Raw genomic sequence first — 25,157 nt, 5'->3', positions numbered from 1 at the left:
ATCAGTCCGTTTCCTGTAGCATTGTTAATCACAAACGTTATGTCCTTCTCTCGCTGACCCTGTTCGGACAAAAAGAGATTTTACAAATTGAATGTATAAGATGAAAAACGGAATAAATGTAAACCTTAAAGTATGAAATGTGGATTTGAATGACAGCAAACATGTTCTACAAGGTTTTGAACTATTTTGAGCAATGGGCTAGGTGTCATAGGTCATACAAGCGATTATCAACCTCTTTCCGGCTGCTTATCGTTTATCTAGTCCATATTTCACTCGAGACAATGGCAAGACAGAGTAATATAGGGAATGTCAGACCTTTCTGACGGTATCACGCGATTTTAATACCTATTTTATTATTCTCAAAAAAGGTCAACGATTTAGAAATGCATTGTATTGGGAACGTAACCAAGATAAAGTTTACGACAAAATAGTGCTGTTCAGAATAGACCTTAGACTCATGTTAAAATTTGGATGTACATTACAAAAGTCCGGTAGCACAATCTCATGCGTGTAATCGAAATTATTAACAACAGCGCATGCGGCAATAGTTCAGGGACAAACGTTCACCCATTACATCACTTACATTTAGGGCTTCATTTCTGTATTTCCTCTTCAATCAACATTTACAAGTTAAAGAATGGAAAATTGAGATTTAATTTTTTTTGTTTTCCCACAACTTGAGTCAGAGGGTGTGTTTGCACGCACATCAGCTAGGTTTTACAGACCCATTGTGTAAACATGACCCATTTTGACGCGATCAATGAAGTGCCCACATTTCTACTATTTGGTGGTAGGGTGTTTGTAAAAGAAAAAATGATTTCATCTATTGCAACTTTCAACTAAGTATCTCTTCATGATCCTATAACTTGAAAACAAGCGTTTAATTCCTCGTCGTCCCCAGACAAAATCGCAAGTTTCCACTGAACACAATCGAATTCGATTCCACATCCGTGAGCAGTCCATCCCTACACTGGACTGCTATTGGTGACGACCGATTATCAATTCCTTATCGAGTCAGATATTGCTGACTGTACAGAAAATTTACAGGCTCTTGTTTATTTCGTCTTGAGTTTGTTACCTGTGAACAACTAAAATGAAGGCGTTCTGTCTTTTCATCTCTATGGGAGTACTGACCCTAGGTAAGAAATACATTTCAATTGTTTTTCTCCTTCAGTGGTAATCGATTTGTTGTCATTCAACTTTTCTAATTATTATTTTTACAATTATTCAGTTTCTTGCTGCATTTCAAAAAAGAAACTTCCCTGTGATCGCAACAACGCGCCAGTTTGTCTTATTAAGTTACTCCTTTCGCCTGTACAAGCGGTTAACTTTTTACTATTGGCTAACGAAATTAGACTGGTGTTGTCCGTATTTGATCTCTTTTCGTGAAGTCAATATACATTTTTATACTATTCTATCGCTTTTACAGGTCAGCTGGGACATGGCTTCATGAATCCCATGATGGCGGTAACTTTTGTTCGTTTGTTTGTTCGTTTATTTCTATGAATAGTATGATGTATTTTAAATATTTTCTATGAAACTGGCAATTAGTTCATTACATAGTAAAGGGATTCTAACGGCCCTGTTTTACATGCTGTTTACGTCTCATCCTCACGTATTATGATAATAGGAACGTGGAAAACTCTATTTTGACAAGATTATGACATTGATATCAAAGTGATGGTAATATACAAAACTAATCACAAAAATTTTCATCATTGTTGGCGTGAGTAATTCATAAATAAGAAGCTACGCGTAGGCTCAGTCGTCAGAACCACTTTTGATCAGAGCCACCTTGCTAATGACGTCACATTAGAAAGAAACACTTATCCGTAATCCTGTTTCGCTTTATAAGGCGCCGTCTGACACGCTCTCATCACTCGTAAAGTTTCGTTTATTCGGAGAGAGGCTTGGCAAACACATCATCGAAGGATTGAAGAAACAAGCAATTGATGAAAAAACTTATGTGTTCCAAGCCGATGTAGGGTGCAACTGTGCCTACGTATACTCGTGAGTGACCCTAGATTTTGATAAGTGACCCCTTGATGCACATCAATGAATATATGGATATACGCTGAGAATTGAGTTCTCCATGATAGTGTCTCCAATGGTTATCGACCACTCTTTGTTCGCAACACAACACATCTTACGATCTACATTCGTAAACTTGCTGATGTTTCAATACTGTTTCCCTGGTGTGTATATGCATTCTCCGAAGGTTTAGTGTTTCTCATACTCACAGGCTTATAGTAGAGTTTTGTCCGGGTTGCACTCCCATAAAAAGCTGTACAGGAATAGAATTGCAGAGACACTCAGTTGATTTCTCCATTGTGGGGTTTCCTATAGGATTTCACCTTGTTAGGTTTGTCCTATACACAAATACACAGACAAATTCAAATTCCTCTGTAAATGAACATTAGATTAAAATTGAGAAGTCATAACGTCAAGTCACTACGCCTTTTATCAATTGGTGTTCGTTTTACAAATAATTCCTACTATCATATAGAATTCAGGTTATCAAATCTATATGACGTAACTCAAATCAGGTAAACGCCTAGATTTGTTTGTCATTATTTTCTCCGGTAAGGGCGGGCCACTACATCTTGAACGAGGGATGGTCAAATTGAAAAAGACAGGATAAAAGCTATTACATATTGCAACCTTGAACGCAGTGTCCCACAATAACCCAATTTGGCTTCAGCTATTCTTTTCAAGACTTTGTTAAGACACCAGGATTTGAATTTGTAGTCAAAGGAAGATTACATAATACATTCGTGCTTATTCTCAAAATATGATTCTTTTTCTTTACCGATATGACGTCTTTTCATTACAAGGGGTGAAGATGGCAAGATGAAAGGATTTTCCGTGGACCTCCTGGAAGAAGGTATGATGTTTTTTTCTAAAATCAAATAAATTATGTGTAAAAATTTACACAGTCTGCTACAGACAATAAAAATTGAAAATGTACTACATCCTACCCTTTGAAAATGTACAGGTTTCCATCATTTTGTAGCAAGATACGTGCGCGTTTTCGTAGATTTATACCTGTTACCAACTTTTGATGATATATTGTTGTATTTGCTCCAATTGCTGTCGATGATGGTTAGGGGGAAGTTACTTGTCGAGTCATATTCCATTCCAAACTTGAACTTTTTTTCTTTTGTTATGAAGTGTGCAGAGAAGCTGGAAAGCGTTGCGTAGTCAAGTATTCACCGTTCACAGACTGTGTCGCAGACCATCAAGGTCAAGACCATTTATCAGCTGGCCTTGGTGAGTGAACTATTTATTAAAGTGTATATGGTTCATGATGCTATCATCTCAGAGTCTTGCTGCTTGGCTGTGTAAAGGATTTTGCGAGAGGCTGTGCTGTTAAGAGCGCTTAAGGTAGTATGCGCCCCGAAAGTGAAAGACTTAAACATTTGGTCAAACTTTCCTAAAATAATCTTTCAGCCATTTTCTGTCGAAATTAGGAATAAAAATTTGGGTCCCCATGCAAATTTGATGCCAGTTAAACAAAGTACCTAAGATTTACAAATCTTTGAAGCTTAAAGTGACTGCCATCCCTGTGTATATGGGGAAAAGGAAAATTTTCGATTTTCGAAAAACTAAGACGGTGAAAGTTTTTCTCGCACCAAGATCTTTAAAATGAGCCCAATCACCATAAGTGGTAGATCAGAAAAGAATGGTAAACGTTTGAGAGTCTGAGTATCGGTCCCCGAAGCACATTCTTCCCGATAATCAAAATGAATTGCTGACGGGCAAAGCATGATAACTTGGAGAGTGATAGACGATTTAGTGATTGTCTGTAAAGTACATCAAGTAAAGTGAGAGAATAAAATGATATTTGCTGATTAATTCGGCTCTCTCTCTCTCTCTCTCTCTCTCTCTCTCTCTCTCTCTCTCTCTCTCTCTCTCTCTCTCTCTCTCTCTCTCTCATTCTCGTGTGTTCTCAATTTACACAACCCGCTCTTTTTGTAATGTTATATTTTCCAGGGCTTCTGGGTAAAAGTTTTGATGCATGTGTGTTGGTAGCGCATACCAAGGAATTGGAACAAGTCATGTCATTTTCAGACTCATATGGTCAATACGCAGGAGAGGCGCACTTTTTCGTGAAGAAAGGAAATCCTCATGGATTTGACCCTCATGACGTCACTGGAAAGAAAGTTGGTATGTAAGACAATGACTTACTTACTTACTTTATCAGAGTAAGTATTATAATTGATCCTTCAAAGTTCGATACGTACAAAACCACAGGCATTCGACTCAATGCAAACAAACATGCTGGTTGCATCAGTGACGGTTTGTTTGCATTGAGTCGAATGCCTGTGTACCAAACCAAACCATCAGCTTCTCTACAACAATCCAATGTGTGTTTGTATGACGTACATCGACCTATTGTATGCATCCCCTCTTCACACTAGCTATTTCTAAAGTTCCTAGAATCCATGTAGTGGATTTTTTACTACAAATATTTTAATATTTTTCAGGTTTCATCAGGGGCGTTCACAGTAACCAGCAATGTCTTAGACGCCACAATGTTACCGGTTCGGACAAAATGCGGTTAGAGCAAGTCGTTTACCTTGAAGATTCGACTGATGTTAAAGATGCCCTTGATAGCGATGCGGTATGCAATCATTTCAAAACCTGTAGAATTGTAAGCTTGTAGCTGCAAACCAAGCAGACGAAAGCAAAATCAGCATCAAGAGCTATAATACTTTGAACTTGTCAGTTGCTACAGTGTCAGAAGGGCTGGGGTTCGTGAACTTGAAGGTCATCCTGTTACATTTATTTTAGTGGTAGCGAAGTTAACCATGTTTAAAGAAATGCTCAATGGGGAGGAAGGGGGGTCGGTGTGTTTTTGATTATATGTACTGACCCATAGTGGTATAAAATGCATCATAGAGTACCCACGAGTTTCCTTATTCAGTTGCAGTTTTTGGCGCGCCCTTCGTGCAGCCTACTTGAATACACCGGAGATATCTGGGTGTTAGCAAACTGAAAACCTGTTTTGCAGCATGACAAAAATCTGACCCAGGGGATGATTTTGTTTTGTGAGGACTCTGTAATAGAAAACAATATGGACTTCTCTGAGTTAGAAGCAGTGATTTTTTTTTAATTTCTTCATATCATAAGTCTGTGATTTCTTTCGGATTCAGAGCGGTATGATAACGCTTATTCAGCTTCCAATGTTCTGAGGACCACGATGAACACCTTTTTTCATGGCTCCGTTTTTTCTTCCAAGATTTTCTGACTACTTCACATCGTCCTTACTCATTCCTTCAGTTACCTGCTTTACCATCCCCATTCATCCATGCTCATAATAATGTCATACTTTCAACAAACATGACATTAGTACCGCCGAAGAAAAATGTCAAGCCATCACCGGGTTCCACGGTTTCAAAATTGCGTAAAACAATTCGTCAGACCAGCAGATATAAAAGGCTACCATAAATGATTGCATACATTGCTTGTTGATATTTTCAAGTTTTTTTCCCCCATGAAACACTTATACCACAGGTAGATGCTGTCTTTGCCCTGGAGTTACCACAGGGCACTCACAAAGATCACCACTTGGAAATGATAGGCGGAACACCTGAAGATGCTGAATCTATCGGTGACGTCATGCACTGTGCAAGTGGTTTCCACCTGACAACACGCAAAGACAGTCACGTTCTGGAATGGTTCAACAAAGCCCTTGCAAGTATCAAGAAAAGCGGGAAATATGCCTACGTATGCAGACAGGCTGCACTTGACCATGGTTAGTGCCGATTCATTTGAAATGTAGACATATATGGTTATCTTTTTCGTTCGGGGTGGACAAGTCTTAGTACGACATTAACTATATGGCAACACAGGCATCCAATAACGCCCCATAGCTTATTATTGATCACATAACGATAGCTGATTATCGCTAAATATACTTAATTACTTTGAGTACCATCACCAATAGATTCAATACAGAGTATATAAACCGAAAGGACCGACTAAAATATCACCTTCTCTGCATCTCAGGAATCTATCCTGAGATCAATAGTTGTACATGAATTGTTTGTACTGAATATTTGACTGATATAAATTTCTCTTCTCCTTTATTTTCAGGTCACAAGGGACCAGTCGACTGCCTGGTTGAATAAGGGAGTGATACGGACACGTACAATGATATTCTTCTTTACTGTTAATGCCATGAAAAGCAATCTAAGCAATTCAATGGAAGGTCGATGATGTGAACAAATCGTGTGCATTCAATGAAGAATGTAGTCGATGCAGATTTAAACTTTCCAAGTCTCAAAATCAAAGTTTTTGAATCTGTTACAATATTTTATCAAAATAAATGAACAAGCACTACTACTATGACTTCGCTGAGTCGATATTTTTATTTTACGAATATTACAAATACGTTTCAACTGACAGTTTATTACATGCAGCATTTAATGGTGGTTATCGGTTAATTTTAAATTTGCATTCACAATAGGCGTGGTCCATATAATTCTTAATCGATATCAATTCTTCTGACATTAGAATCACTTTTCCCTTCTTTACACCAAATACCAGGAAAGAGTAACCCTGAAATTCAATAAATGTGTTTTTCCTAAATCGATATCACCACTCTTTGACATGTTTTCTGAAGCCAGGCTGACTTACAAGATGCAGATCTGTGCCAGTAAGAATAATTGTACAAAAACTGAAAATATGTTTTCGCTTATTTTCTAACGAGCAGGTAATGTTGATCATTGACTGGTTATTAGCCATGTCAGAAACATTGCCAGGACATTTTCATAAATTCGTCAGTGGAGTAACCTTGGCATAATTCAATATGTTGAGGAAAAAAGAAACATTTTCAAATAAGTCAGGCGAGCTATCTCCAATTCTGAGAAGTTTACAGTTTTTACTGTCGGCATCAGTGGATTTTGCCTTTGCATATTGAATACGAGACAAATTATTGGACTACTTAGATTCCGTCACATTATTCTGAATGTGAACACGCCATTTTGTAATATGCTCAGGATGCTTTTTCATGAACATATCTCTCAAGTCGTACTTCTTGGTCCATTTCATGAAATGACGGCTTCTTTTGAACCCACTCCACAAAATTTTGTGATTAAGGTGACTTGCTACTCCTGAGCAGATTATCTCGTTTCTTGGTGGCTTCTAAATATCACTGGATACATTAGCAGATTGTCTTAAACGCTCTGCGATCCTATATGAGCATACAAACCTTGTTGAAAATAGAAATCCCGTTTTTAAAATCATGAAAGGGTTGAAATGACCTGCAGCTAACACGTTTATGATAACCAAAGTTTTTACGGAAAGCATACAGTTTACGTCAGGAAAGAACAGGTATGTGGTCTTCAAGATCATTCCAGCGTACAAGTCCTTAGTTACATAAATATCATCTGAAGAATATCAATCAGGGCGGGTAGCGTCATAAACTTACTAAAATAGAATAATACCAGAGATCGATAAGTAAAGTGTTCGGTGCCACGATCAGATGAAAGGTCAATATTAAAATCTCCAAACAAAACACATGCTTTATCTTCCGAAAGCTATTTTCGATATTTCGCACAATTGAAGCATCAAGATGACGGAGAGAACTTGACGGTCGATATGAACTATTGCAATAAGAATTCATTTTTTAAACAATAATAAAACTCGAGTTGGAATTTTTGGGAACTTCAACGCTACAAAAAATATAGAAAACCGATACGAAACAGAGAGAGTTCAGTACCGGCCAAATTTGATCAATCGTATTCGGTACGTGCCTGTATTCAACGATCAAATCGTAAATCCACCAATATTGTTTCGGATTCGTCGTTTATCCCTAAAGCACTTTGCCCTTTTTGCCAACAAACTAATGATTTAGGAGCGCTAAAGCGAAAAATCCTCTTTTTACGTCCATTTTGGAATCAGTGTGCGACAGCCGTGGTGTTGACTTCATTAATCCACTGATACGGACAGCCGATCAGACAGTTGGTAATGTTTGCTGAGCAATTACAGTGGTATGTACATGGGTTTGGGAGGAGATAAGGACTTGTAGGTAATGAAGGAAGCAGTCAGACGGTTTGGAGTCGAAATCTTTATTTGAAATATCAGTCAAGCAGTCAAAATTAATAAATTGTAGTAATAGAGAAAGCAGTCAGACGGTTTGGAGTCGCAATCTTTACTTGAAATATCAGTCAAAATTTTAAAAATAAAACAAACCGTTGAACAAAGAACTCCATCCCTCCCCCGCCCAAGGGGACTGACCCCTGTGGTTCAGCATTGAACTTCTGGTCCATATCGGGGCATTTTACGCAACGACATAAATCGAATTCGTTTGAAGTATTAAAGTAAAAATACATCAGAGAATTATATGTTCAAGACGCTTTGTTACACTTGATTGATTGATTAATTGAATGATTGATTTAGAACTCAGGGTTATTTCCGAAAGTCAACCATGTCTTCTGTCGTCAAACGTAGTCAATTCGACTCTTCTTACCTGCACAAAAATGTAAAATGTAATCAATTAATTAAACAAAACAAAACGTATCAAGAAACTACAGAGTAATCCTTATAACAAGGGGTTGACCATGGGACCTTGGACGGCGTTTGTCAGATAAGGGATCGCGAAACCTACTTTCGTCTTCCGGTAATTGATGACTTGGTAATGAACAGACAATATAGATATTTTCTAAAGAAATCCGGATTTTTCAGTTTCGTCAGTTGAATGTTTTGACGAAAAACGATATTATTTTCCGTTTTTTCCCGCCCAAATGTAATGGTCCATCCCTTAAAACGACACAGCATCGATGTAAAGGTGTCATTTCACCTATTAATAATAACAAATGACAAGGTATCATCACCATTAGTTATTTTTAAAATTCAAAATATTCATAGTCACACGAATTGCTTATTATAGGGCTTTGCATACACGCACCTCTATATTATATTATCTCAATTTAAATCGATAAACTCTTACAAAGGCAGTATACTAGATGAGCAAAATAAATTTGCTAGTACTTACCATACTTTCGATATGCTATTCTACATAAATCTCCATATTTACAAATCTTCAACATTTTTCTCGGTGCAGCATTAAATCCTTTTATCACTTGATTGCCAATTGCCGCTACATCTGATGACGTCATCGATGAGTTCCAAACCTTCTTCCGGTGTCCCAACTATGAGGTTAGCGTGCTCTTCTACTTTCCCATTTTCGCGCCAAAATAGAATAAAGGTTGCGCTACTAGCATAAAGGTTGCGGCTATCTTGAAATGAGAATATATTTGATGGTAGACTCCGTCACATACTGGTGTAAGATGATAATTTTATTTACAGGAGCAGCATTTTTCCAAAACTAGCAGTTTTCTTTATATATATATATTCCGTTAAATTCGTGTTTTGCGCTTATGTGTTAGAGGGAAAGAAAGGGCGTAGCAAGCATTTACTTTAACATCGCTAGGGGTCGTAATTTTATATAACTATCTTTCGAGGATATGCAGTTGGTAGTTCTGGTAGGTTTTGAACTCATCGGTGATGGGATAGCAAATATCTGTGAATTATTTCTATCTGCTTGAAGTGGTGTGTCAAGAAATTGGACTCACACTTTTAAGTTACCTGGTTGCGTTGAAATTCACGATGACCGTTTGGTCGATTGTATTTGCACCAGTGACTTTATTGTCAATCAATCAAGCAATGAACATCAATGTACCAATAACTTCAAATAAATCCTGTAAAAAGTTCCATTTGGTGCGTGTTACCATTCAACCAATAAGGCTGAACAAAAAATTGTGCTGTTCCGATAACCCGACCTACCCTATTTTTTACCTGCCGACCCTAAACTTTTTAGAGCTACGTAAACACGAAAGTAAAATAAAGAAAGAAAAAACCTGTAAAATCACGCGTTCGTTACTTGGCACTTAATTTTTGCTTGAATGAGGATGTTTTTTACGTTTTTTTCTCCTTTTATATGCATTATACATTTTCTGGAAAAATGGCCAATGTTTGATCGCCCTGAACCCCGAAAAATGCATATTTAAATATAAAAATATTTTGGAAAAAAATTCCTGCCGACCTACCTACACTATTTTTGAAAACCATGTTATCGGAACAGCACAATTTTTTGGCCTAATACAAATTTCAACATGCAATCCTTAGCCTCCTCAGCCATATGAACAGTATGCGTACATCAATTTCTATCTACATCACTGTTTTCGATATTAAGGCTGCGTTCAAAAATACGAGGGGGGCTGGAGGAATTCATGGATCCCTTTTAAATTTTCCTATTTCTAGGTTTGATCGGTGATTCAATGGAAGGTGAATAACATGAACTGGGTCCAGACTGAAAGTCACTTGTTAAATGATACAAATGCACAGTAACACATACACAGGCTGTGTTGGCAAACTGAATACTGGACAGTTCAACATGCTGGGAGTAGAACAAGAACGCACTGAGTTGTATCAACTGAACAAAATATTGTCACATTTTTTCATTTAAATTAAAGTCGATACTATTCAAAGTTTTATTTTTTTGTTATTGTACGATGAGATTGTGAAAATTCCACTAACTGCATGAACTTGAAATGAATGGTTTTATATATGTAAGTGATTTTTGTGAATAACAGTGACATAAATATAGCACGGTGACCCCATCTTTCTGCTTTCTTGTCTCATGGTCTTCCATGTGTTGGCCAGTCAACTACATCAGAGTCAGAGTTTTATCTTTGTCACTGCCGGTATGCAGTGACAGTGACACTGCCCTTGGGCAGTAGCTGTATTAACTTTGATATCAATCTTAAATTGAAGTGTTTTTATACACCAGGGCGGCACAAAAATCACATTAGAAATGTTCAACCTCAACATTTCATGATCGCCAAATGATTAAGAACTTTTTACTGGCATTCTGTTGAGGGTTCTCCTGGGTGCATGTACACCTACGGCTATCAATGAATGACTGGTTTTGGCAAGATTAGTCTATGATCAGAACTGTCAGTGGACACAACACTATCTTTAGAAATATCACCATGTACTGTTGAATATTGTCTTATCTCTTAACTGTGTTTGGACGACAAGAGGTTTCCTACTTAACTTGTCGGAGCATAGCTGTCCTAAAAACAACTGATTGAAAGACATGATTTATTTACAGACTGACCTCTGTTGTTTCTGGTCAGAATGGTTTTGACACCCTCTAGTCTAAAGTCTATTGCCTTCAATAAACTTGTCTGTATCTTTGATTCATAAGAATAATTGGTCATAAATGCGACCCGATGAATCCTAGATAGAGTAGGTAATATCACAAGTTGGATTTTTATAATGTATTTGAATACTTGTACTCCAGTCTTAAACTTGAGGTTAGTTTTGTTCAGGCTTGGGAAAAGGCCGTTGAATGATGGTGATTCATTTTTGAACACATCTAAGAAATGACCTGACTGCAGGTGAACTGGATTGAAATTGCGTGCTTATCTTAATTGTGGTGTCTTTCATTTTAGGATACATCAATCACACTGGCACAGTTAAGTTGTTTGACCCGCCAACCCATTCAGCCGATGTCAGCCTGCTATGACTTGTTTAATGTTTTATGGTATCTACACATATTTGTAGAGAGAGGTCAGATGTCTCATTAACTCATCATGCTGTCGCTGGTTCAGACATTGGTTTTACTGTCTGCCGTTCACTGTAAAGCATGGCCCGGTGACTTCGTGTACATTAATGCACTGTATGGCATCAGATTTGACTATAATCTCGTACTCGTTATACCCTCCATGTTTCACTTATGAGTTCGCCCTGATTGTCATTCATCATACAATCAAGAGAACCACAGGCGCTCCTTAGCTGAGTAGTCTGCTAAAAAGATCCATTTTGGCTTGATCTATCGATCCCGTGGTCGATATGCCCGCCACTGCAATTAGGTTGCAGTGGCGGGCATATCGACTACGGGATCGATAGATCGATCCGGAATCGATCTACTTAGCAGACTACCCAGCTAACGAGCGCCTGTGAGAGAACCTAAACAAGACTGAGGCTGTTGTTTTTTATAACACTAACGATAACTGTATAATGCGGAAAACGCTGTCATTTGGCAATTTGAGAGCCCACACACTTTCCACACGCCATATGACGCCAGAGACACATATGGTACGCTGATGTTAAAGAAAGATAAAGACTGATTAATACTCAGATTTCATTTGGACTCACATTTCCATTCCAATGGCAGGAAATGTGACACCAAAAGAGAAAAAGAGAACCATACCCATGTTTATACCATATCGCGTTTAGGCATTAATCAATTCTTGTCGAAATTCGCATTTCCAGAGTCATCGATCACACATGCGCATCGAACATACTTTCATCTGTATCGTTTTGTGACCTGATCGACCGTCTTCCATGGACTGCCAATGGACCTGTCATGGCAAAACTGTGTGTCTGTGGAAAGTAACGATAATAATATTTCATTAGAAAATTACGTTTTGATTTTTTTTTGAGAAAATAGTACCCTCTGTATGGACGCCCTGTGATTGAGTGAGATATTGGCTTAGTAAGTATGTATGGTAGGCCTTAGATGATCTCAGTAGAGTTTTGAACCAGATTTTATTCAATTAAGATATAGCGGCAAAGAACTATGTTAGAGGCTTAGAACAGGCAGTACTGGTATATTTGGCAGAAAACAATCCCCAACAGCGATATCGAAACTACCACGTTGACTATTAGATATTTTTTTTCTTTTCCACACGTGCACATCAATTTTGTACGAAAATGAAGTCCATGCATTGGTGTTTCAAGCCATGTCATGGATATGATGTTATAGTGACATTTGATCAGATACCCTAAATACATATTATTGACGTAATGAAGATATCATCGTACTGTTTTCCAAAGGTTGGTACTATTAAAACTTCAAGTATCGGACTCGGAAAGTCCATTGTCATGGTGACACTATTGCAAGGAATGGTTAGATGGCAAAGTAACTGTTATTCCCTGATCTCAAAGTATCAAACGGCAATTCCAGGATAGTTTCAATCAGTGCTAATGTGCTCATGTAAAAAATTTCAAATTCCAATCAGCATTGATGATACGGTGATTAGGATATTGGTACAATAGCCAGGGAGTTCAGGAAACCGTGAGGACAGTTCAAAACGGGCCTCTGTGTTACGGAGGTCATCCACTGTGATGTCACATTAGCATAATATCTGCACTTGTTACTTCGGATGACCTCTGTAACTAGGGCGACCGGTAATTTCTAGTGTAGTGGGCCCTGAGAAGAAGTGCTACACGATATTGGAGCTCCGAGGCAGGGGGATTTTCCAACAGATCCTGATAACAGCTGTCACAGCCAGAAACCGAAATTTACAATCAATCAAAAAACATGTACAGTTAGATGACGGCTGAAAATATCATTTCATTTTCCTGGGTTTTTTTAATGGTGTTTGTTGTTATTCGTCAGTTACATCGCTTGACGTAGCCACTGTGTACTCTTAGGCCAGTTCTAACCAGATCCATTACCGGGTATATACCAATGATTGTGGACTCATATCGACATTATGACATATATGTTTATGCCGTTTTAAAGCGGCTTTAATCGTTGTTTGAGCAATCGAAATGGAGAGAGCATTTTGCGAAATTTGGAAGCATAGATGAATGAAATTTAGAGCCCAGAAACGAAGGGATACATATGTCTTACGCGTACTCGGTCATGATATTGGAAGTCAAACAGACGATAAAAGTGATGACTTCAGTATAGCGTAGTTTGAGTTAGAATATAAACTCATAAAATATGTGGAGATTTATTAGTAAATATATACACAACTTTGAAATATAGTTGGCCTGAGTTTTTCGTCCAATCAAAACGATGCATTGGCGCATTCGACACGGATATTATGTAATGTTCTTCCTACACCTGGTTTGCATTTATGAATAGAGTTCACTCTTATAATTGCATGCATAGAACGCCTGGCGGCTCTAAAAGCTCACTTACACTGTGTATTGGTAGGACATGGTTGCTTTGCAGCAGTGTTATCATGGAGACTTGAAGACTGCAATTGATGGTGATTGGTATGTCTTCGTCGTGTAAAATTACAACAGTGTTCATAAAATATTTCATTTTCCGCTCATGGAAGCTGTAGCACTCACATGTTAACACTGAGGACCTCCAGTTCTATAATTTGCTATAAATTTTACTTTAGTATTCTGTTGCACGTGGTTACGTCGAACGGCCCAGGGCTATATTACAAAAACGTCACATCTTCCGGATATTTTATGTAAAGATAGCTAGTTTCATGAACACTAACAGTGTGCTTCATCTGCAATGATTTTTACCCTTAATGCGTTATACAGGTTTGCGGAACAACAACAACAACAACAACAACAACAACAACAACAACAACAACAACAACAACAGCAGCAGCAGCAACACAGAATTATGTATAAAACACCTGTAGCAACCATTGTGTTTAAACGAGCATACGTGTGATCACGCACAAATGCGCAACGCTTATACGTTATACTAACAACTTGAAATGGATTATCTCTCAAAATTCCACGGACGCGACTCAAGTCTTATGATAATTGTTCATTTTCATATGCTGCCGCTATCATGTAGAATGGGCTGCACGGTCACATCCGTTCTGCATCAAGTACTGAAGTTTTCAAATATAGACTAAAGACCTACATTTTTGAGAGAGCTTACCTATATGACACTGTGTAAAGCACAAGTGAACATTTTGATGGATACCAGGCGCTATATAAATTTCTTATCGTATTGAATTGTATCGTATAAATTAATAATTGTTCCTTTGTAGGTGGGTTCAAGTAAATGAAAGCGGGATAAGATGATATTAGACAAAAGTGAATGGCACACTCTATCAGACACCAAGTGTGGCGCAGACTCCAGTCGGAAGCCTTTACAAGGATTGCGAGGCCTGAGTAAGAGATACAATTTCATATTCACCAGAAATACTAATTATAGTATACATAATTATGAATTGTTCCTGACAACTTGAGCAATCCCTCAAAATAGGTGTCTTAAGTATCAAAGCGTTGGGATGAGTGAAGGGACGGTACTATCGACCAATTATGTGCATAACTGCTCTCGTAGACAAGACCTTAAAAAGCGGTTTACGAGACCTTACCTTCAATGGCACTTTCTTTTGGGGGTGTCGTTCGATAGAAATTCCGACTTTTTATACTGAATGGCATGCGTTTCCCTAGTTTATAGTATTAGTTACACCTTTCAGAGTAACAAAGACACACAAATCTTATTGCACCTATATATTGTTTCTGGCAACAAGTTATTGTAAGCTTAAGATTTGGATAGAGTATCGACGACGAAAAATGACACTTAAGGACAAAATACATCCTGGTTTTCCAACGTTGGTGGCGTCCTCACCATTTCTTGCAGGGGACAGAGCACCAGCTGTACGTGCGTGAACGTAATGCTGAAATGTGCTTCTTTGTAGAGAACCGGTATTTATTTTATTTTATTAGTAGCAGGAGCAGCGGGCTTTCGCCCAGTTACAGCCCCTTTAAGAATAACAAAGTCTACAAAGCAAAAAACCATAAAAACAAAACGAAGCAACATAAAAAACATTGAACGCTAAAAAACTCAGACAATTTAGTTCGGAAAAACATCCATTAAATAACATTATAGCATATAAATAAAATAATAAAAATTACACAACATATTACATGGTAGAATGTAAATTGAGACGCATAATATTATGAAACTCTTGGAAAGAACGGTTAAAAATATCCGTGTCATGTTGACATACAAAACTGTTAAAATGATTCATTGATCGTTGTAAAAAAGATGAAGAGGGAACTTCTACTCTGGAAATATTTGGTTTGAATGTTGCTTTAAACGGAGTGAACGAGATGGAACTGCAAAATTGATACCACAAAGAATATCTGGACAGTAGTAAAAAGAATGTATACATTTAAAAAAGAAAGATGCATCTAAAAACTGTCGACGTGATTCTAGGCTAGGTAACTGGAAAAAGGAGGTTAGAAAATTGTAATTGTCATCAGAATAATCTATGACACTTTTCCAACACAGAAATTTAATAAACTTGCGTTGAATACGTTCAAGTTTATCAGTCAAATGTGGGGACCATATTTGACTGGCATGCTCCAAATGGGACCTTACAATAGTGGTATACAAAGTTCTTAAAGTTTTGATGTTCTGAAAATCTTGAGAGAGATCCTCTTAAAAGAGCCTAATAGTTTGAAAGCCTTGACAGTTATATGGTCAATATGAGTAGCATAATTAAGATTGTTGGTTAAGTATACTCCAAGATCTTTAACTGTTTGTACTCTAGAAAGAGTGAGATCGTGAAGTGTATAGTCATGTAAAAAAGTGTTTTCTTCAAAGTACATGAGATAACCATACATTTCTTATAATTCAAATTAAGTTTCCAGGTTTTACACCAATTTTCTACAGTATATAAGATCATTTTGTAAGTTACAACAAACTTATGTACATGTGATACACTGATACAACTTCGAGTCATCAGCATACAGAGACAATATAATGAGCTGGAAGTTACCTTTGTACTGAGATCGTTTATATATAAGATAAATAAGAGAGGTCCTGGTTGAGACCCCTGAGGGACATCAAATGTCACAGCACTCCAGCTCGAAAAATGCCCATTTAGGGTCACACGTTCAACTCTATTGTCTAAGTATGACTCAAACTACCTAAAAATGTTACCGTTAACACCATAGTAAATTAATTTATGAAGCAGCAGAGAATGGCTGACGCTATCGAAAGCTTTACTGAAATCCAGATAGATTGAGTCTACCTGTCCGTGTTTACTTATAACATTTGTAATGTAGTCAGTGTATGAAAGATTTGTGGGAGTAGAGCGCCCCCGTACAAATCCATGCTGATGACTGCTAACAGTATTTTGAACATGATTGTAGAAATGAGGGAAGACAACTTTTTCGAACACTTTGCTGAAAATATGGAGCAATGAAATAGGGCGATAGTTGTTACGTCGTTACGATTACCGGATTTGGAAACAGGATCAACGTTGTTGCCCTTTTTGAAAAGAAAGGGAAACAGGATCAACGTTGTTGCCCTTTTTGAAAAGAAAGGGAAAAACCCCTTTGTAGAATGACTTGTTGAAATGATAGTAGAGGTACTGCTAGCTGATCATTACATCTGCGAATACGATTTGCAGGAATGCCGTCATGGCCAAGGGCTTTGAGGGGGTTAAGATCTTTTAAAATAACTTTCACTTCATCAACTGTGATAGACAGAAACTTAAAGGACTGGACACAAATTACAGGGGGGGTGGGCCGGTGTTTTTTGGGGGTGGGTCACCATTTTTCGCGCAAGCATTTTTTGAAGGGTCATAAAATTTTGTGCCAGCCTATGGGGGAGGGTCACCTGTTTTCATGCATCAAAGCTGAAATTGCATGTGCACGTTATGGAATACTGAAAAAAGAAAAAATACCTCCTGGCACTTTCATTTTCTGCCGTTACCATTTTCGGCGCGCCCTTTGGGCGCAAATTTCAGGTATAATAACAATGTATTGATGATCCAAGCAGCCACATTGATTTAAGTTGTCATGATTTCTACTTATTCAACACTATTGTGCATAACTGTCCCCTATAATGACTCTTTCAATAACAATTTGGGAGATTACTTATTTGACATCATTCTCCCATTGACAATACATTGGGTATAGGTCGGTGTCAAAGGTTCATGTCGCTGTATGTACATTTTTTAATTTTTTGAGGACATTGACAGAATACAAACTGTTCAGAATAGTGCATAGTGTCATCAATAACAACTGGAAGCTTCAGGTCGAACAACTTTTGAATAACAATTTAGGATCAGATAACCTATGAGTTATTTGTAGTTTCCTCATAGCCTACAATGTATAGTGAATCAACATTTTGGTGAAATTCCAAAATCAAATTTCTTGCACAACCATGGACTTGAAACCACTCTAGTCTAATCATGAATATTAATACTAATAATTAGGTGTACATAAATGCACAGGTTTACCAAGTTTTGTATTGAAAAAAATTATTCATAGTTTCATCATAGACTGCCATGTATAGTAGTGAATGGACATTTCAGTGAAATTCAAAAATCAAATTTCTTGCACACCAATTGACTTGAAACTACTCTAGTCTAATCATGAACATTAGTACCAATAATCAAGTGTACATAAATGCACAGATTTTCCTATTTTTGTATTGGAAAAAAATTATTCATAGTTTCATCATAGACTGCCATGTATAGTAAATCGACATTTAAGTGATATGCCAAAATCAAATTTCTTGCACAACCATTGACTTGAAACCACTCTAGTCTAATCATGAACATTAGTACCAATAATTGAGTGTACATAAATGCACAGATTTACCTATTTTTGTATTGGAAAAAAATTATTCATAGGGTTTCACCATAGACTGCCATGTATAGTGAATCAACATTTCGGTGAAATTCCAAAATCAAATTTCTTGCACACACATGGACTTGTAACCACTCCAGTCTAATCAAGAACATAAATATCAATAATCAAGCATACATAAATACACAGATTTGCCAAGTTTTGTATTTAAAAAAAATTATTCATAGTTTCTTCATAGACTACAATGTATAATGGATCCACATTTCATGCGAAATTCCAAAAACAAAGTTATTGTACACAGATGCACGTGTTACCACCCTCCTCTAATCAAGCACAATTATGTCAATTATTCAGGGTCATATATACACAAATAGTGCATATTTTTAATTCTGAAATTTTTTTTTTACAGTTTTGTCGCAGACTCCCATGTATAGTGGATCAACATTTTATGCGAAATTCCAAAAACAAAGTTATTGTACACAGATGCACATGTTACCACCCTCTTCTAATCAAGCACAATTATGTCAATTATTCAGGGTCAATATATGCACAAATAGTGCAAATTTTTAATTCTGAAAATTTTTTGACAGTTTTGTCATAGACTCCCATGTATAGTTTTGTCATAGACTCCCATGTATAGTGGATCAACATTTTGACAGAAATTCCAAAATCAAATATCTTGTTCACATGTGCACTTTATTTATTTATTTATTTATTTATTTATTTATTCGGAAATCCTACGGGATCAAGTCCCATTTACAGGTTCCTCAAAAGCTCAAAAGAAAACGGTTAAAAAACACTGAACAAGACAGCACCAAACAGAAAGTATTTACAAAACTATGAAGTGTAGGACACACACAGACAAAAACAAAGCAAACAACTCAACAAGAACAGCCATTAAAAAATAACTTGTCTAATGTCAGACTTAAATGAGTCATTAAAAATATCAATATATGATTATTACGAAACAATTCATTAAAATTACTCATACATCTGTTAAGAGGAGAAAATTTAAAACATTGATACGGCTACGAGGGGGTCTGAATGTGGGACAGGTGCGCAAAAGTTTGCCAGGTGCATTAAAGCATAGCTTTGATAAAACATCTGGTAAATTATAAACTCCAGTTGCACACTTGTGTAAAAACATCATATCAAGATACAGCGACGTTTCTCCAAAGTTGGTAATAAGTTGAACAAGGTACAGAGAGCTTCATACTGGTCAGCATGATATGAAATATGTGTTTTGAAACACAAATAGTTTATGAATTTACGTTGAACATTTTCAAGTAATTCCATATCTGATTTTTGCCAAGGGTTCCAGACAACAGAACCATACTCGAGACAGCTCCTTACAAGAGAAGTATAAAGAGATTTAAAAGTTTGAACCTGAGTAAAATTTTGAGAGTTTCGTTTTACAAAAACCCAGCATTCTAAAAGATTTATTTACAGTAAAAGAAATATGATCTGAAAAACTTAAGTTTTAGGTCAAAATAACTCCCAAATCTTTAACTTTTTGCTGCCTATTAAGAATGATATTTAAAATACAATAGTCAAAATGAATTAAAGTCCTCTTGTTGGTAAAAGAGATCACAGAACACTTTTTGACATTTAAATCGAGTTTCCAAGATCGACACCAGAAGGCTACTCTATCAACATCTTCTTGAAGTTTTAAACAATCTGAAATAGTTTTAATAGGTCTAAAGATTTTAGCATCGTCTGCATATAAGAGAAATTGTGAATCTATACAAACAAAAACCTAGTTAAATCATTGACATAAATACTGAATAACAGTGGACCAAGTAGTGACCCCTGGGGTACACCCGATGATACTGGGCACCACTCAGAAAAGCGATTGTCAATAACTACTCTCTGATGACGGTTACTTAAATATGATTTTAACAACTGTAGAACTTGACCAGAAAAACCATAACGTTCTAGTTTGTAAACTAACAGTCTATGATTAACAGAGTCAAAAGCCTTACAGAAGTCAGTGTAGATGCTATCAACTTGTAGTTTTTGTCAAAACAGTAGCAAGAAAATCAACATAGGTTACAAGGTTAGTCTGAGTAGAGCGAGTCTTAATAAAGCCATGCTGTGAATTACATATATACTGTTTAACATGGTTAAATATATCATCAAAGATCACTTTCTCAAATGTTTTGCTTATTAAGGAGAGAAGTGACACTGGTCTATAGTTTGTAACACATTTGCTACCACTTTTAAAATTGGAACAACATTTGCCTGCTTAAACCGGCTTGGAAATGTACCTTTCTCAATTGACTTGTTATATAAAACCATCAGTGGGTAAGCGAGTTGATTTGCACATCGCTTTAATAAAATGCCTGATATGTTATCTGGACTTGTAACAACCCATGCTAATCAAGTATATCTATATCAGTTATTAAACATCTTTATATGAACAGATATAGCTAGTTTTATACTGGAAAATACACGTTCGTAGTTTTTCTTATAGTCGACTACATGTATAGTGAATCAACATTATCGATAAAATCTAAAAATTACATTTTTGTACAGGCATGCACTTTTACCTGCCACTTCAAGCAAAGTACATTTACATGAATAACACACATATGATTTGATATTTTTTGGACAACGCGTTATATCGGCCACATTTTGCCTTCCTTTCGAGAGGGCGACTTAAAAAGTATAGCAAGTCAGAAGGGGGTCTTTAACACATTGCGGGTTTTTTTGGGGGGTATTGAGTAACAGGGGAGGGTCACTTATTTTCATGCACGGATAAGGGGGAGGGTCACTAATTTTTGTGCATGAACTTTTGAAGGGTCACTATTTTTTACGCAGCGGTTTTTCGAAAAACACTGGCCCACCCCCCTGTAATTTATGTCCAGTCCCTAAAGAATCATTGACGAAGTGTGAACAGTCCGGAAGCGTTTCACAAGTTTTTTGAATAATAACTGATTTGAAATACGAATTAAAAAGTTCTGCCATTGCAAAAGGGGTGTTGGCAGAGTGATCATCGTAAATGACAGAAGTCGGTGGAATTGTGACACCGCTTGCTGTTAACATATGACCAAAAACGTTTCCAACGTTGGTGGCTTCCTCACCATTTCTTGCAGGGTTACTTAACTTGCAAACAAAGTCATAAATCAAGTAATTATACATCCGATGTAAATTCTCGTTCGTGTGAGGAATACAAATTTTAGATCAGACCATTGACAGTCTTACAAATTTATATATGTCTTGCAAATATTGTTTCAGGCAGAAGGTGTAGTCTCATCACAGGGAACTCAGGCTCCTTTTTTTTGTTAGTTTGTTTATGATAGTTGTATTAACGTTCATGTTTGTCAGTAAAGAATGGTGTTTGTTTGCTTATTTATTTGGTTTTGTTTGTTTGTTTGTTTGTTTACAAGTATAGTCAAATGATACTTTAAAGTTTCTAATACAATCCCACATTTGAAATAAACCATACCTCACTTTTACCATGAGGAGTAAACACCCATTTTTGTCCACCACTGTATGAATACACACCCTTTCTAATTACTATGGCTCTTTGTTTGTTTGTTTGTTTATGCATGTGTATGTTTTTATGTTTATGTATGTGTGTTTATTTATTGTGTATGATTATTTCCATATACAATAAAGAACCGATAAAGAGCTGTATTTGTGTTCATATTTGTCAATAAAGAACGGTGTTTGTTTGTTTGTTTACAAATATAGTCAATAAATGATACTTAAAAAGTTAGTAATACAATCCCACATATGAAATAAAGGATACCCTGCTTCTGCCATGTGTGTCAACCACTCTCTGAGAGTGAGTATTTAGACCTAAGTAAGACAACATTCAATGGCAAACACGAGACCAATCTGAGAGATTGTCCTCCCAAATCACATGATACATAAGTTTCTAAATGTTGGTAAGCAAACTTCCCATATTTGTTATGGAATGTTTTAGCAATCAACATAGAAAGCAAAGGACTACACTTTAAGGCTGAAATTTTGTCATATAAAGCAATGTGAATTTTACATAAGACAAAAGATTATGAGGAATGTCTACATAATGTATCTCCTAAATATGGGAACACCAATTTCCCTTATTGTATTTGTCAAACATCTTTACCGACAGCATTGTAAAGAAAATGATGATTCTTTTGTATAGGATTTCTTTGCTAAGCCTGATGGGATACTTCTATCATTGTGAAATATATCAAACCATATACCTACTCAAGTTTGGCTGAGACACAATATCCTACCATATTGTTAAAATTTCTGATTTTGCATAATTTAGAAATCTTGTAATGATCACACAAAGTCAATTCCTGTACAAGATATTGTTGGATAGTCACAGTGGAAATGAGTATGAGTGCATAAGGCCGTGTAAATAAAATTCTTTGTTTGCCGTCCTTAGATTTTTGAAAAACCTACCAGCCAGCCAGCAAAAAAAACAAACACAGAAAAAAAACACAACACAGATCAATCGCATAAACTCTAACTTTCCCATCGGTTTATGGGTCACAAGTATGAAAAATCATCTGTTACATTTACAATGCAGTGTTTCTTATGCTCTTCATTAGCACGCTGAAAACAATGCGTGGAAACAAAGGTTATACTTGTGTAAATACAACAAGCATACTTAGAGTTAGGTGACTCTGAGTCTGAACAAAAATTCCATAATAAACAATGGCAATAAACACTATACCAGTACATAATGTACAACATGTACAGTGTGATAGTAATCAACTGGTTGTGTTACGAAGATCTACAGATTGTCTCTGACGGAGATTTATGCACTGGGTGGTCATAGGTGCCAGTAAAACTATTAATTAAAATAACAAGATCTCAAATATGAATAAAAAGCATATTTGCGACAACTGCAACTTACGTATACGAGGATGTTTACAAAGTTTTGAAGAAAACAAAATATATTTGAATTAACACCTAATGAAGGAACCTAAGAATTTCACGTAATGGGTTCAATTTTGCAACGTGTCTAAGTGACATTTGTATATTAATTATAACACGTAAATTTAAGATCGAGACCTGTATTGATGTTTACGATTGGACGTATATTTTTATCTTTAATTTATATCTATCATGATCAAAACCAAGCTTTAAACTTAGTTTAAAATCCCATTCTAAAATAATACGGAAAGGACAAGAGAGAAGAACACAACAGACAGGGCAGGAGGACACAACGACCAAAGAGTAGTCCAGGGCATTTAGACAATTGGAGAAGCGTAGCTTGGACGGCACCTGTCAAGCTTGTCTACCGAGAAGTAAAGTCTATATAGTACCAACGAAACACTATTTCGAAATGTTGGGGTAAGCTTACAACAAAAAGGTGTTCTTGCAAAACCTGAACATTCCACATATTAAACTGCAAAAGTTACTGAGTATAACAAAGTATAGATGTCACTCAGAAAACAAATGCTAAACATCTTTGTAAAAGGTGAAACTATTGTCTCTTCCATACAACACAGTCCCTCTATCCATAGTGGATAGAGGGACTGTGCATACAATTAGAATTTTTGCAGTAAGAAGAGTGGGTAGCTGAGCAAATCATAACAGCCTCGAGTACAAATCCTCCTTTTTAAGTGTCAAATAAATACTAGTCCTGAGCACTGTTTCTGTTGAGTTAAATGCTCCATTAGCTGTAACTTTAAAGGCTATTTATTCTGAATTTTGTGTATCAACTAGTCTTTTACCCGAATTCTAATAGCGCTGATCTCGGTGTCAGGTTTGTTACTATATATAGCTGCGCGCGCAACTTCGAACACCGCTGCCTGAAAATCGGACAAATTGTGTTACTGCATGCGCGGTCGTTGTTGCAACTTGTAGTCTGAGCCATAAATTCATATGAATTAGTGTGATTTTCTGTATGCATTATGACGCTAGCAGGTTTTGATTTCATTGTTCTTGCCGAAAATGCGGACACATTTTTGCACATTAATGAAAGAAAAATGACGTTAGTGATCAGCGCTATTGCATACTAAAATGCTGAATATTCTGTTTGTCAAGACAGCGATGCCGAATGGCCATTGCTATTTTTGAAACTGAATTCTAATCCGGACTTATAAAATGACCACATCGTTTTTAGCACAAAACAGTGTTCAAAGTGAAAGCAACTTATACTGCGTACGAACTATTTGGAGCATTCAAGAACGAACATTTCACCGGCGGTAACTGCTTGCCCCACCACCGGGCTGCTTGCCCCCTCGTGATCAATCGTGGATCGCGCAGAAGCTGATGGAATTCAGTTCCATTCCTTATTCGAAGCTAAACCAGTCAAGAATTGTTTTCGATCCGTCTTGTATGGAGACCAAGCCAATACAGCGCACTTCCGCCGATTTGGAAACTTTGAGGGAGAAATAAACTTGTGAAACGGTCGATCGATCTTCACTTACGGTATACTGCAGTCCACTACAACAGGAGGTGCACATGTACACTTTACGTACAGCGGTTGATGTAACCCTTTACGATAGGTAATCTGATTTGTATCGAAACGATCGTACGACATTGCGTTTTTGAGACATTTGAGTAAGTTGCTGCGTCATTGCCAACAAAGGAAGGACACAACGCGTCGTATTTTCGAGCATACGATCTGTGTTTGTTTTTCATATTTCGTCCAAAAACCTACCCGCACGCGGACGGCAAACAAAGAATTTATTTTACGGCGCCTAACTGTGTTTGCAATTCATAGGTAAAGTGTGCGGTACTGGAGAGTATAAATGTAATATATAGTCTTCACTTCACTGGTGCCATAGATGATGATAGCACACACAGTGACAGGATAGGATAGCATACACAGTGACAGGATAGGATAGCATACACAGTGACAGGATAGA

At 36.9% G+C, this 25,157-nt stretch overlaps 1 protein-coding gene across 1 annotated transcript; it reads left to right on the top strand.

Moving 5' to 3' along the window:
• The first annotated feature begins 1,013 nt into the window (after positions 1-1,013).
• LOC139136585 (uncharacterized) lies at positions 1,014-6,354 on the top strand. Its single transcript, XM_070704344.1, has 9 exons — positions 1,014-1,139; positions 1,430-1,467; positions 1,856-2,010; positions 2,835-2,884; positions 3,172-3,270; positions 3,994-4,167; positions 4,488-4,624; positions 5,518-5,758; positions 6,100-6,354. The coding sequence occupies exons 1-9, from the start codon at positions 1,094-1,096 to the stop codon at positions 6,132-6,134; spliced, it is 975 nt and encodes a 324-aa protein (XP_070560445.1). The 5' UTR covers positions 1,014-1,093; the 3' UTR covers positions 6,135-6,354.
• The last annotated feature ends 18,803 nt before the right edge of the window (positions 6,355-25,157 follow it).

The sequence above is a fragment of the Ptychodera flava genome, chromosome 7 (genome assembly GCF_041260155.1).
Source record: "Ptychodera flava strain L36383 chromosome 7, AS_Pfla_20210202, whole genome shotgun sequence".
Lineage (NCBI taxonomy): Eukaryota > Metazoa > Hemichordata > Enteropneusta > Ptychoderidae > Ptychodera > Ptychodera flava.
The sequence above is the reverse complement of the archived record's forward strand: the minus strand, read 5'-3'. Positions and strand labels throughout refer to the sequence as shown.